This window comes from Phalacrocorax aristotelis, chromosome 2 (assembly GCF_949628215.1).
Source record: "Phalacrocorax aristotelis chromosome 2, bGulAri2.1, whole genome shotgun sequence".
Lineage (NCBI taxonomy): Eukaryota > Metazoa > Chordata > Aves > Suliformes > Phalacrocoracidae > Phalacrocorax > Phalacrocorax aristotelis.
The window spans coordinates 46,099,323-46,112,046 of NC_134277.1; the positions used below are offsets into that span (position 1 = coordinate 46,099,323).

A 12,724-nucleotide genomic window follows, 5' to 3' on the forward strand; every position below is an offset into this window, starting at 1 on the left:
AACAGCTTTCTTCATACTGATTTTTGCAGTTTTCTGTGTCTATCCTCCTGGTTACAAGTTGCATATAGATAAAGAAGACACAGCTCATCATTTCTAGTGGAAAGCTGGATATGGGGAGACTGGATTAGCATAGGTTTTATGGCAAAAAGAAAAAAAAAAAGCTAGGATTCTGTTTACAAGGACAGTGCTTAGGAGTCTGCAAAAGGGAAATACAGACCCTTATGGGACACATTTACTGCAGGCTAGCCAAAGCAATAGATCATGCCAGGCTCTGAAGCCTAGCTTTCTTCCTCCTACAGTTGTGGTGTTGTGTAGTGTACCAGAGCTTGAATTCACGTCACCAGAACAGCTTGCTGTTTCCTAAGTTTGTAATCTTGTGAGGAAAAAAAATTAACTTTGGATGCTGTTAATATTAGTGGCAAAGGGGAGATGTTTTTAATTATGAGATAGGTTTGCAGCATGACAAGCGAGGCCCTAAAATCAATAGTGTGTTTAATTTGACCTTGTAATTAAATTTGCTATAATATTCCTTGATATCAAAGTATGGATTCATATTTATGCTCTGAAAACCATACAGAAAAGTAATTTCACTGAAGCAACTTTCACCTGCTTTAGTATTTTAGTTTATAAAATACAGATGGAAGATGATTCCCTTTCTGCACTTTTTAAAATACATTTTTTTAAATATATTCTTCGTATCCAAACTAACTGTATGTAGTTTTTTTCTGTTTGACAGTAAATGCCATTATAATGTCAATATTTTTCATAACAGATTCTGGTAAATTTTCTGAAAAGTTTTATTTATGTTATATTTAAAATACAGGTCTAGGATTAATTTTTCCTTACAACTGCAACTCTTTATCACTAACTTCACTTACCAACAAAGTTGTTAAGATGGCTCATGGTAAAACAAAACACCCCAGTAAATATGGTGTAGAGATAATTCTTGAGACTGATGGTTACCGTGCTTTAAGTTTGTTTGACCCCCCAGAATGTCTGTGTACTCAAAAAAATCTGTTAAACAGGTTAATTTAGTGTAACATCACATATGTTGTAGTTCCCCACGGGACAGTTTGAAAGCAGCTTTTTCAGAGAGCATTTTGACTGCTGTGTAAGCAGGGAGAGAAGATGGCAAGTGTTACGGTGCCAAATCTGAATATTATTTGGCTGATCATATGACTTCTTTTTAGATATCCTAGCAGTTCTTCTAATACTAGGTTCATTGTTCTGCTTTCAAAACAGAAGAGAAACTAGGTCAGTAGGCTATCAGACAAGCTGTCAGAACTAATCTGTGGTTACACTGTGTGCCGTAAAATCCCTCTGCAACACAAAGACAATAGAAGGTGCCTGATCCTTCATGGTACTTAAGATTTAAAACTGTACCCATATAAACTATTAATTTTTACGTTTTAGCAAGGTTCAAAGTCTTCTTCCAGCTTTCACTTATTTTGTCAAGCTCTCATTCAACAGCCTTGATATTTTAGTCCTTTTTTTTCCTTTTTAGACATCAGAGCAAGAGACTAAAGGTCTTCCCAGCAAAAAGGGAATTGTGCAATCTATAGTAGGTCAAGGCTACCACCGTAAGATAGTCCTAGCGTCCCAGTCAATACAGAACGTCGTTTATAAGTAAGTATGTTTTCTGTGGGCTCCTTATTTTGTTATCATAGCTTTGATAAACAGATACATACTCTTAACAGGCGTTTTTAAAACTATCGTGGAATAACTGCTAATTTTTGAATTATTAACATAGTGGAGAGAGACATGCTAAAATACTCAATGAGTCCTACTTAAACATCATTTGGATGCCTCCTCTGTGATGGCCAGCAGAGGGCTTAACTGTGTATTCATTGTAACTAAGAAGGCCATTAAACCTTAAAATTTATTTATCTGAAACTTATATTTCCAGTTAGCTAAATCTGCCCTCTTTTTCTCACTTTAAAAGGTTTTTTCAGTAGAAGAATATTTTCACTTTATTAGTCTATTATCTATTCTGTCAGTAGAAAAGTATATCTGAAAAGATAAAGTAAGTAAAAGATAAAGTAAAGTGAAAACTTTAGAGAAGTGCAGGAAGAATCTAGTTGCTCTGTCATAAAACTTCAGGAAGTCAAGAAAAACAAGAGAACGTCTTGAATTATGTAGTTGAATCTGCTCAGTCTATTTGGGCATCGTGGTGCACTCCATGTATAAGAACAGCAAGAGAAATACATCTTCATAAATTAAACGTGTTATATTAAAACATGATTTAACGTTCTTAGGATAAAGTTTTTTCTGCATTCAGATCTTACTGGAGCTCTGCTTTTCTTTTTTAACTTAGTAGGATTGATACTTACTGTTTAATTTCTGTGTCTCTTTAAGTGATGGGCAATCCTCAGCAATACCTGTAGCCAGTATGGAATTTGCAGCGATTTGTCTAAGAAATGCCTTGCTGCTACTGCCAGAAGATCAGCAGGAACCAAAGCAGGAAAATGGATCTAAAACTAGTAATCAGCTGGGGGGAAATACAGAAAACAGTGAAAGCAGTGAAGCATGCAGGTAAACAGAATTCCTTTTTGTCCAAAGTAACTCTGGGCTGACAGCCTATGCCTGTTACCTATCCTGTTTGGCCAGTAGAAAAAAATAATGTATTTGTAAATTCTCTTAGCAGTGTTGGGATATCCAAGGAAATTGTTTAGCTGGCCTGTTTTTTTTTAATCGCTGGTATGCTAACTTAAGAATAAAATACTGAGTTGATTCCTGCCATTCCTAACAACTTTAATAAATTTAACAATGAAATTCACTTTTTTTTACTGGCCATCTTTTTTTCTGTGCTGCAAATGTTATGTTTTCCCACACCCTCCCACAGTGCATATTGGTATTTCTCTAATTGTAAGTGAAGTTTCACATGTTACAATGATTTTGTGTGTGTGCACATGTGCCATATACTTGATCCAATATATAAATGTCCAGCAACTCAGTTGTAAACATTTCCCCATGATCGGATTTGACATCCATCAGCCCTAGCATGCTTTGTTGTGTTTGTTTTAAACTAGAAATGGGAAACTAGATTTAGAAGATAAGTAGGAAAGCAGCATGAAGCTATTGCTTAATAAATTGCATTTTACAAAAGAGTTTCAGAAAAATATCTTTTTCCTCAAAGCTTCAGAAAATGTAATTTGTAGACAATGTATGTCAAATGTTAAATAGCAGGAAGGTGTTTTGATTTTTTTTGCGTTGATCCTGATGCATTCCAAGCTTCCTTTTGAAAATTAACTTTGGGCTGTAGCCTGCACTTTCGTTAATGACCATTTTGAGATGGGGAGAGTTAAAATAACTAATCTGGAAAAAGTGGCTATGTTAGAACTTGGACTACTTAGAGAATAATGAAAAAACCACAATGTTTTTGTCATACACAAGTACAGATAAATGTTAAGAAGATAAGATCCATTTGTCACATGGCAGGACTTACTGCACGTATGCTTTGTTGTGTAGGCACAAGGTACATCTCCGTATATTCTGAGGTTGTCTGGGGATAGGCTAGGGCTTGGAGTCAGTGGCTGCTACTGCTGCAACAATATTTCAAGGCTGTTCTCTGTAACCCTTTTTTCCTAATGACAGTCTTTCCTGTCAAGTGACCAAACGATTTATAAGCTTCTGGGAGGAGGGAAGTGTTTCTTTTTTCCTTACTGAGGTTGGAGGTTGTGAACTAACTTCCTGTGGCAAGTTGCATGCAGCCTGTTGAGATGAAGCTCCCCTTGTTTAAACGCGATTTCAGTTTTAAGCTTATGAGGCCCACTGAGTGGCAGTGATGAAAACAATGTGGTGGTCCTTACTCAGACGAGACCCCCTTTTTTGTTTTGTTTTTGGTGGGGTTTTTGTAGGAGTGAGGAAAAGAAAACATGCCCTGTATGGGAAGATTCTTTACTACCTTCTGCTTTCAAAACCAGATGCTTTTTCAGCTTAAAAGAAATTTTAAAGAGACTCCATCAGATCTCCCTGTAGTCATTGCCAATTTCAAAATATCCAGCAACAAAGCAGGCTGCTCTTGAATTTGTGTGTCGCATTCTGAAAGTTTCTCCGTGGATTTGTCCCTTCTGACAAGGGACGCTCTGCAAGAGAACGGTAAAAGAGATAAAGCATTTGATGGAAATCACACTAATTGAACAGGATGGTTTTGAAGCAAATCCCACTAATTGAGCAGGCTGACTCTGAGATAGTCTTCTCTTCTTCGCAAGAAAACAGTGAATACTTTCAGTGGTTAAGGGTATTTTTAATCTGATTTTTGGCAAAGGCATGAGGTATATACACACTGCAACAATGTTGAGTACAGGTTTCCTTGGTGTCTGCTGCTGTCTGTTTTGAAGGTCTAAGTTGGGGTTATCTTACCTGTTTGTAATAAACAGATATGAAACTACGTCAATTAAAAAGTTCTTGTTAGGTGGACAGACTCTGTTACAATTCTGATTTTTTTAGTCTGTTTAGAAAAAACCTTAGCGTCTCTTTCTGCCACAGTGCAGCTGTTAACCTTCTCTTCAATTCTCATTCCAGAAGGAGGTTGTCTTTCAGCTTGTTGGAGAGCAAAGGTGCATACTCTTTAAATAGAGCAAATACTTGCTCTCCCAAAAAATCCAAGAGTAACTTTAAGTGGAATTTTATTTAAAATAAAAAACAACAAAAAAAAGACATTTTAAAATAATACTACTAATAAGGGCAGCTAGAAGTCTAAAGAAAGCTGTAGCAATTAATGGATTATTTTTCTAGAATGTTTATGTAATTAGTTCTCTCCCTAGACATCTTAAAAACTAGTTTACTGTTTTTCTTACAGGCTTAAAAGAAGAGAGGCTACAAATGCAGCAGGTTCTGCGTTTCTCCAGTTTAAAGTTCTTGTCCTACACCAAACTTCAAAAATAGCTTGAGGCCGTGGAGAATGGCGAGGGTTGTTTGGCCTGTCAGTCAAATCCTTCCCAGCAAATGTCCCCCTTCCTCCTTCTCAAATAGAACATTTAGGATAAGAGCATGTGCCTCAATTTCTGCGTAGCTTCTTTTCCCTGTTTTTAGGCTATAGAATTTTTGCTGTCCTTTTAAATGGAGTTAATAAATATCAATGCTTATTACACTGAGAATTTTTACTTAATTATAGTCACTCCCTATAATTAATACACTGTTTTTATTCTAGCAATAAAAGTCATGAAGGGGATAAATTCATTGCAGCTCCACCTTCTTCACCTTTGAAGAAACAGGAATTAGAAAATTTAAGGCAAGTAAATAATATAAAATAGTCACCACTGAATGAGCCCTCTCTTAAACTGTGCTATGATTCTGGAGTCATTTCTAGCTTATTTTTTTAGGCATTTACAACATTGAATTGTAGCTGTTAATCTAAAGATGCCTATTTCAAATGCATATGCTTTTTTTTTTCTTCTGGGTTTTGAGTCTGAACAGGTGGAAACTATCCAGAATTTCAATTCAGAAGGTAGATCAATTTGTCTTGGATCCCACTATTATGGGCTTGGCATTATATATTGGGCAAAACAAAACAAGTCCTATAAATGACAAAGCTAAAAACCTGACAGTAGTGGTTGTGATTCGTGGAAGGGGTAGAAATTACTGTATGGTACCATTTCCCTGTAAGGCCTTGGTAAGGCTAGTTTGGAATTCAGCCCCCCCAACATTATATGCTTGTTGGATGGAAAAAAAATGAGTGGTAAAAGCAGCTATGCTGCTTTCAAATAAGAATGGTTCTCCTTTTCAGCAGGAGTAAATCCATAGTTTGCATAAAATGGAAAGAAAAATTGCCTCTTTCCAGGCATTTGACTCCTTCACTATGGAAGAACATAGGTAAAAGTTGACTGTAGATTTCATGTTCTCAAAGATCCTTAAACTACTTGTTCAGCAGTCTGAGTGCTCTCCAAACAGAGTAAATCCCATGTGTCTAAATAAATATCATGTTATCTGGAACCTCTTTACTTTTTCCCAACAAGATTATCATTTGCTGGCAATGTTAATTATTTCAGGTGGCTGCCAGCCTGCTGAAAATCTCTCTCCCTATAAAGCTTGCACCTGTTTAGAAGAAAGAAATGTGTTTTAAGTTTCCATTATGGACAAAGCATACAGTAATTTCCCACTTAAACTCTTGGGTAAACACTCTGTTCCAGCCTAACCCCAGGTAACCTGTGTTTTTATAACGACCAGCTTAACCTTTACGTTGCTCCACTATGTGTAGCAAATCTACTTGTATTCGTTTAAAAGCAATTTAGCAGGAATCTGTGAGGAGACGTTACTGAGACCTTGATTGTTTATTCTGAAGTGGTACAAGAGTATGCTACTCAAAATAAAGCACTGGATTAATTACAGTGATGTGGGTTGGTTGTGGGTTTCTTTTTTCCTCCTGGCTGTTGAAAATGTGGTTGCCACATGTCAATGTTACATGGTGTCACACTGATATTTTTTTTTTTTCTTAATATGTAGTCTTTTCTCTCACAATCAGCTGTTATCTACTGATGAAACCTGGCAACACGTCAGGAAAAACTTCTCACTTTAGCAAGAATTACACTGCTTCTGGTAAAGAACATCATATAAGGAAAGGAAAAGCATTTATTTATTTTTTGCGGTATTTGCTTTGGTGGTTAAATCCAGAAGACATCCGTAGAGAGTGATTCTGCTAAAACGATTTCTAGGTTTCTGCAGATAGCTGTGAAAAGCAGAATACATTATACTCAAATGTTAGTATATTTCTGTGGTCTTGCTCACTACGGAGCTAAGTGAGAAAACTAAAATTCTCGTCTAGTCAGGGAAAACTAAGACAAAATTCTAAATGCCAGCAAGGATTATCCTGAGGAACAGGTGTCCATTCAATACAGTTTTTCCCAGTTAAGTCACTGGATTGAAAAAACTCTATTGCTTCTAGAACTGAAATGGGCAGCTTAAATGCTTTTTTGCATGATTATTGTATGGTTGCACATCCCAATAAGAGTTTAAAATGACTGACTGACTTTGCCTCTAAATATTTCTTACAAATTAAACATATCTAGAAAAGGCTTGTGTGACATATGCATTGTTTGGTACTTGTGTACAAATTAGCTGACAGACTATTCTCATAATTAGCAGTAATTCAATTGCAAGGTTTTAAAAGCAACAAGCAAAAGTCTGGGGACACCAAACATTGCTAAGAATTTATGCATAGGAAGCAGAAACTACAGAGTTTTTTTCTGAGTTTCTTTTAAACAATTCTGGTCCTTGCTGCTTCTCATCCTCTGAGAAGTTGATCCCCCTGCTCTGCTGTCAGCCTGTGGTATGTTTTACCATGCCAGAACAACCCAACATCAAGAGTAAAGGAGTTCTGGTAGACCACAGTGCTACATTTGGAAAATTTTGTGGATTTTTATTGTAAAAGTAGAGCACCAGTCCTTGTTGTAGTCTTTTTCTCCCTAGATTGAACAACGTTGTGTGAAAATGTTAATTTTCCCCGTCAAAGCGGCTAAGAGATAAAGGAATAGTTTGATCAGCTCCTTTGTCCTGAGTAGATTTGAACTGCAAGCCCTTGCTACAAGGCATGTGATACAATTTTACTATTTTTTTTTTTTCTTTTGACTCTTGGCCCTCTCCAGTCCATCATTATGCTTTATTTACTTATGTATTTTTGAAGTGTGTGTATCCTAGTATTTCCAGGAGCATCACTGATATTGCTAATAATTTCACAAGTAATACTCTAAGGACAACCATTGCCCACCAATATACCATGTCTCTTTTCCACACCTACCTAGTATCACCTCATTTGTCCACTTCGAGTGCAGTGTACTGTCTGGCCCTGTCACCATCCTGCAAGCCTACAATGATTATCACCTGTAGCTGTTCCACTCTCTTCTTCCTCACCAGCAGCCACTGCGTAGTCCTTCCCCACCTCCCCTTTGCTGGTGCTGAATTTCCTCACTGAGTAAGCACAGTCTGCATTTTGTATTTCTTAATATGTTGGATAGTCTTGTCGATGTTGAAACAAAAAATAGCTTATATCCACTACTGTGCTTAGATAGCTATTTGAAATTATTTCAGCTCGGTGATGTTCTCTAAATGGTTTAGAAGTGCCATTTTTGGTGCCTTGATAATTTTTGAACAACTGGATTTGCTCTGGCTCGCCCTTTGCCTGAGAAATAAGCCAAGTCAGATGTGGAGTTTGGGTTCTGTAAACTTGCAGGGAGTGTGGGCTGACAAATCTTGTTGCCTAGACCTACACAAGAGGCTGTTTGACATAATCTGGCAGTTTAAAAAAACATTTTTCTTTTTCCTGGTGCAAAGGCAGTTTTATTTAGGGCATGCAGAGGCTCAGTGATGCTGGAAGTCTGCCATGCTCAAAGGCGACCTGTGGAGTTTTGTCAGAATCCTGACCGGGGTGAAAAACTAGTTTGTCTTTTCCCTTGTGGTGCAATTCTTCTGCTCCGGTTAGCTGTCAGCTCTCTTGAGCGTTTGGTTTAGCTGGCTCAACAATGGATCCATGTGCACAAGAACAGTACTGCAGGAAAGAAAACCTGAATGTTTTCCTCTTAGATGGCTGTTGCTGAAGAATCTTGCCAGCTCTTACGTGGCTTAAACAGTGACGAGTCCTTAGAGCAGAGGAGTAGGTTTCCGTTTTGCTGAACTTAACTGTTGTGCGATTGGAGTGCATCTTGTGTTTGAATTTACACTTTCAGAAATAAAAACAGGCTTTAAAAAAAAGTGGGAAATGGAAGGCACATATTGATGAAAGGGTAGTAGCAACCAACGCTGCAGGCCTTGACTTGTGTCTAAGCCTATTTAGCTGGTGATACTTAGCATCTCTGCTGGATTAAAAGCTGTGCTTCCTTGAGGCAGAGACGAAAAGAGGCTAGTTAGAAGCAGGCTGTTGTTAGAGATTTTTTTTCCCCTATTCCCTCCCCCTCCCTAGTCACAACCCTTCACAAATATTTTAGGTTTGGGACTTGAGCTGGGGAAGCTTTCCTCTCCCTCTCTCAAGCTTTTGTATGTGTTCAGATTTGATGTGACATCTGGGCACAGTGGAGAGGAAGTGGGGGGGAGGGAGAAACGCTGGAGAAGGTGCTTATCCTTCTTGTGCATAATTAAGGAGCATGCCTCCTGGGAAAGGGGAATAAAGGCACCCCAGGTCCTGCCACAAATTACATGACTTACTGCTGGACCGAAAGTGGGCTTGACAGTTGCCAGAAGGTTGGCGTGGTAATAGCCCACCTACTGGCGGGAGAGTCGAAGGCCCTCCTCCCAACGTGAGACCTCACTAAGAGGATCCGCTCTTTCTCCCTGGAGAAGGACAGAGTCTGTGCTCACAGCAAGGGTCGTGGCAGAGGCTTGTGCCCAGAGGACACAGCAGCCTGCGCTGAATTATGTCTTACGAAGCGGAAAATATCCCCAAGTGCTGTGTTGGGGGGGGCAGTTATTACAGAGTGTGAAGCTTGGCCTAATGATGGCATCCTGACGTGGGTTATTGTTTGAAGATGGAAACTGCGAGTAGTTCAGATTACATTACAGGAACTGTCAGAGATTTTGTGGTTTTGGAAAGATAAAGTCTGTGACGGCAATAAAATGCTACATATCAGTCAGAGTCTTGGCAGCAGATTACAGCTCTCAATTGAACACAAAACTGGAAATGCCAAATTCGCCAGTGTTTATTGTCTCCCTGTGTGCAAACATTTTGGAGTGTGAGTGAAATATGTTACAACTTCATTAATTGCTACTACGTGTTTGTAGACCGTATGTTATAGAAAACTACAAATGTGCTACCCTTTGCTGCAGCATGAGGGGAAGGCAGGGAGGTACAAATGAGAGTGCAAGGTAAAAAGAGGGTGGGAAAAGGAGACTGTCTATGAGAAAAATTGCACATATGGTGGGATCCATCTTTTTTTTTAATCTGTTATTTCTGGTTAAAATTGCAAAATCTTACTGAGCACACTGGTCAGTAATATACTGGTAGAACACTATGTATCTCCTAATTCAGAGAATGTGATTGAGGCCATAGATAATTAAACATTAGCTCTATAGTTTGATGCAAAGACATTATTGAAAATCATTATTTATTTCTTCAGCACTTAAGAAATTTAACAGCTGCATTTGGAATCAGAGTTCTCCGTTTAACATACTAGCTTTTTCCCATTATTTTTTTTTCTCCTTTTTCCTCTCCAGGTGCTCAATACTTGCGTGTAGTGCTTACGTGGCTCTGGCTTTGGGTGATAACCTTATGGCATTGAGTCACGCAGATAAACTTCTTCAGCAACCAAAGCTGTCAGGGTCTCTTAAGTAAGTGATGTGCTCATTTCTTCTCTCTCAGCCCTGCTTTTTGCTGGAGAGTTCTGAGTTGAAGCTTTCAATGTCTGTTGCTGCTTTCCAATTCTGCATCCGATGCAAAGGATTGCTTGCCCTGCTTCTGTTCTTTTTGAAGCCCTGACTAAATGTTCATTGATAAGCGGGAACGTGAGTCTCCTCGTTTGTGCGTGAATTCCACATAATTCGGAATCTATCACTGCTTTTGTTGCTATTTGTTATTTTCCAGCTATGGGTCCCAAGGAGTGGCAGGACTGCCAGGTCTCTGTCCTGATTCACTGTGGGGCTGCACGTGCTGGTGTTGGCACAGCAGAAGGGGCAGAAATGGGCAACTGGGGGTGGACAGCATCAGCCCAAGCCAGCATGCTGCTGAAAGCTCGCTTGTGAAGCTACAGCCTCAGAGGGGAAGGTTTCCTCAGTCACTAGGGTACCAGATCTTGGGTGTGCAGGGCTGTCACTTCACCTGCTACTGTTGCTTATATAGGTTCCATTCCTTAGTTTCTCTTTTTCAGTTCTCATTTGGCACTATATTTTTTTGAAAGATACTCAAAGCTCATTCTGTTTCTACCCACCAGTTCTCAGACATCTCTGCAAATTCAAAAAAGGCAGCTTTAGCCCCATCCTTCTGACCTTGTTTGTGCATTTAATTTCTATGTCATACATAGGATAAAATGGAGCGGAGGTTTTTATGGTAGTAATTATATTTCTCAAAATTGGTAATGTACTAGTGGAAAGCAGGCTAACTTGTGCTTGTTTTTATATGCTGGCAGCATTCTCTAAAATGGTCCATGCCAATTAAATTCATTGGCCCCCACGTGTCAGACTACTGCAGAAGTTCATCTTTTGCACAGTTGTATAAGCAAGATCTTAGAGGAGTTTGCAAGGTAACACATAATTTTGTGAAGGCATTGTTACCACTATGTAATGCAAGAAACACTAGATGACAGCTTTTTGCAAAGACAGAGCACCGTATACCTTGGTCCCAGGAAACTAGGTTTTTGTGCAAATTGGGAATATTGACCTGTTCCTGTTTTCTGAAGTGAAATAAATTGCACGTAGAAAGTTGCTTGCTGTATCAGATCTAAGGCGCAGAAGTTATTTTGGATTGTTGACTGGTATTTCACCTGATGTTTTGTAATTTGTTACAACCAACTATACAGTCAGTTTGAAATGTACTGTATACGGGCGCACAGAACATGTGTGAACTCCTTTACTCAACTTTTTGTTTCAAATTAAATATTTGCAACCTAACTATGCTGTCGATTGACAGGATTCCATCTGTTCCAAAGTTGAAAAGGAAAGCTGCTGATTAGCTGAGCTGAACTACAAGTGTCAAACATCAGACTTGGTTAATTCTTTTGCAAGACCTGCAGTTGGAAAGGTGTTTGTGCCCCATGGGCGGGCCTGTATAGCTGCTGTCCTTAGAAATGCAGCTATCTTACAGAATTAGTTTGATTTCTATTGAATGTAAAGTCACTTAACACCTGAAATTATAGATGTATCTCTATCCTGGGGTGTTTTTGAAAGGATTCCTTTTTTTAATTCTCTGAGATAAAGCTATACCAAGGTCCTGCCTTTCTGGAATGGCAATTCCTGTGCATGAATGAACTGTCATTACTCGGGTGCCGATTTTTTCACAACATTAGTGCCTAAAAGCAGTAAATGGCAGAACTGGGTATTATGACAATACTTTATAAGCAAGGTAACTTCCATGCAAGTCTTTAAGGTTTTAATGTGCTCGCATTAAACACTGCATTCATTTTGGTTTATATTACAAATTGTGGGGGTGGTTATGCTGATATTTGTACCTAACCCTTTGCTGTTGTAGGTTTCTTGGGCATTTGTATGCAGCAGAAGCTCTCATCTCTCTAGACAGAATATCTGATGCCATCACTCACTTGAACCCTGAGAACGTCACTGATGTTTCCCTTGGGATCTCTTCAAATGAGCAGGATCAAGGTTAATGAATCCACACTTCATTAGAACTGGTTATGCTTTTAGATGCCTTCCTCCTGTAACTTTCAATATACAAATATAACGATAATTAAGATATCTTGTTTTAAGACCATAGGCTGTTTGGGGGGTTTTTGTTTTCATTGCTGTGTTTTCGTTTTCCTGGCTGTAGTTCATGTTTGGTGTCTTTCGCATGTTTGTCCTTCCTTTGAAGTCACTAATTCTGTAACATAAATAGAACTGTGTATTGTAGCATTGTGGCTTGTTTGAAGGTAACTTTTGAAAGCTGCTTTTGTTAAGTGTGCAAATATGGTTAAGTTTGGGCTTCATAGCTGCTTTTCCAGCATTTTAGTCTCTATACCAGGCTTTGGAATACCAGTGAAGTCTACTTACTGTGTTTAGTGTGAGATAGGAGTGGGGAGAACTTAGTTAAATCTGTATCTTAAGCTTCTTGTAGTGCTTCCAGCTGGGAGTGTGTATTCTGTAACAGAAA

The 12,724-nt window shown here is 38.7% G+C and overlaps 1 protein-coding gene across 5 annotated transcripts in view; it reads left to right on the forward strand.

Moving 5' to 3' along the window:
* CNOT10 (CCR4-NOT transcription complex subunit 10) overlaps window positions 1-12,724 on the forward strand; it is a 62,078-nt gene that overhangs the window by 43,855 nt on the left and 5,499 nt on the right. For all 5 annotated transcript variants that reach the window (XM_075083303.1, XM_075083302.1, XM_075083305.1 and 2 more), the window contains 5 exons: window positions 1,505-1,626; window positions 2,356-2,532; window positions 5,153-5,233; window positions 10,141-10,254; window positions 12,107-12,237. In XM_075083303.1, the coding sequence (XP_074939404.1) occupies window positions 1,505-1,626; window positions 2,356-2,532; window positions 5,153-5,233; window positions 10,141-10,254; window positions 12,107-12,237 (625 nt within the window). The remainder of the gene's footprint in view (window positions 1-1,504; window positions 1,627-2,355; window positions 2,533-5,152; window positions 5,234-10,140; window positions 10,255-12,106; window positions 12,238-12,724) is intronic.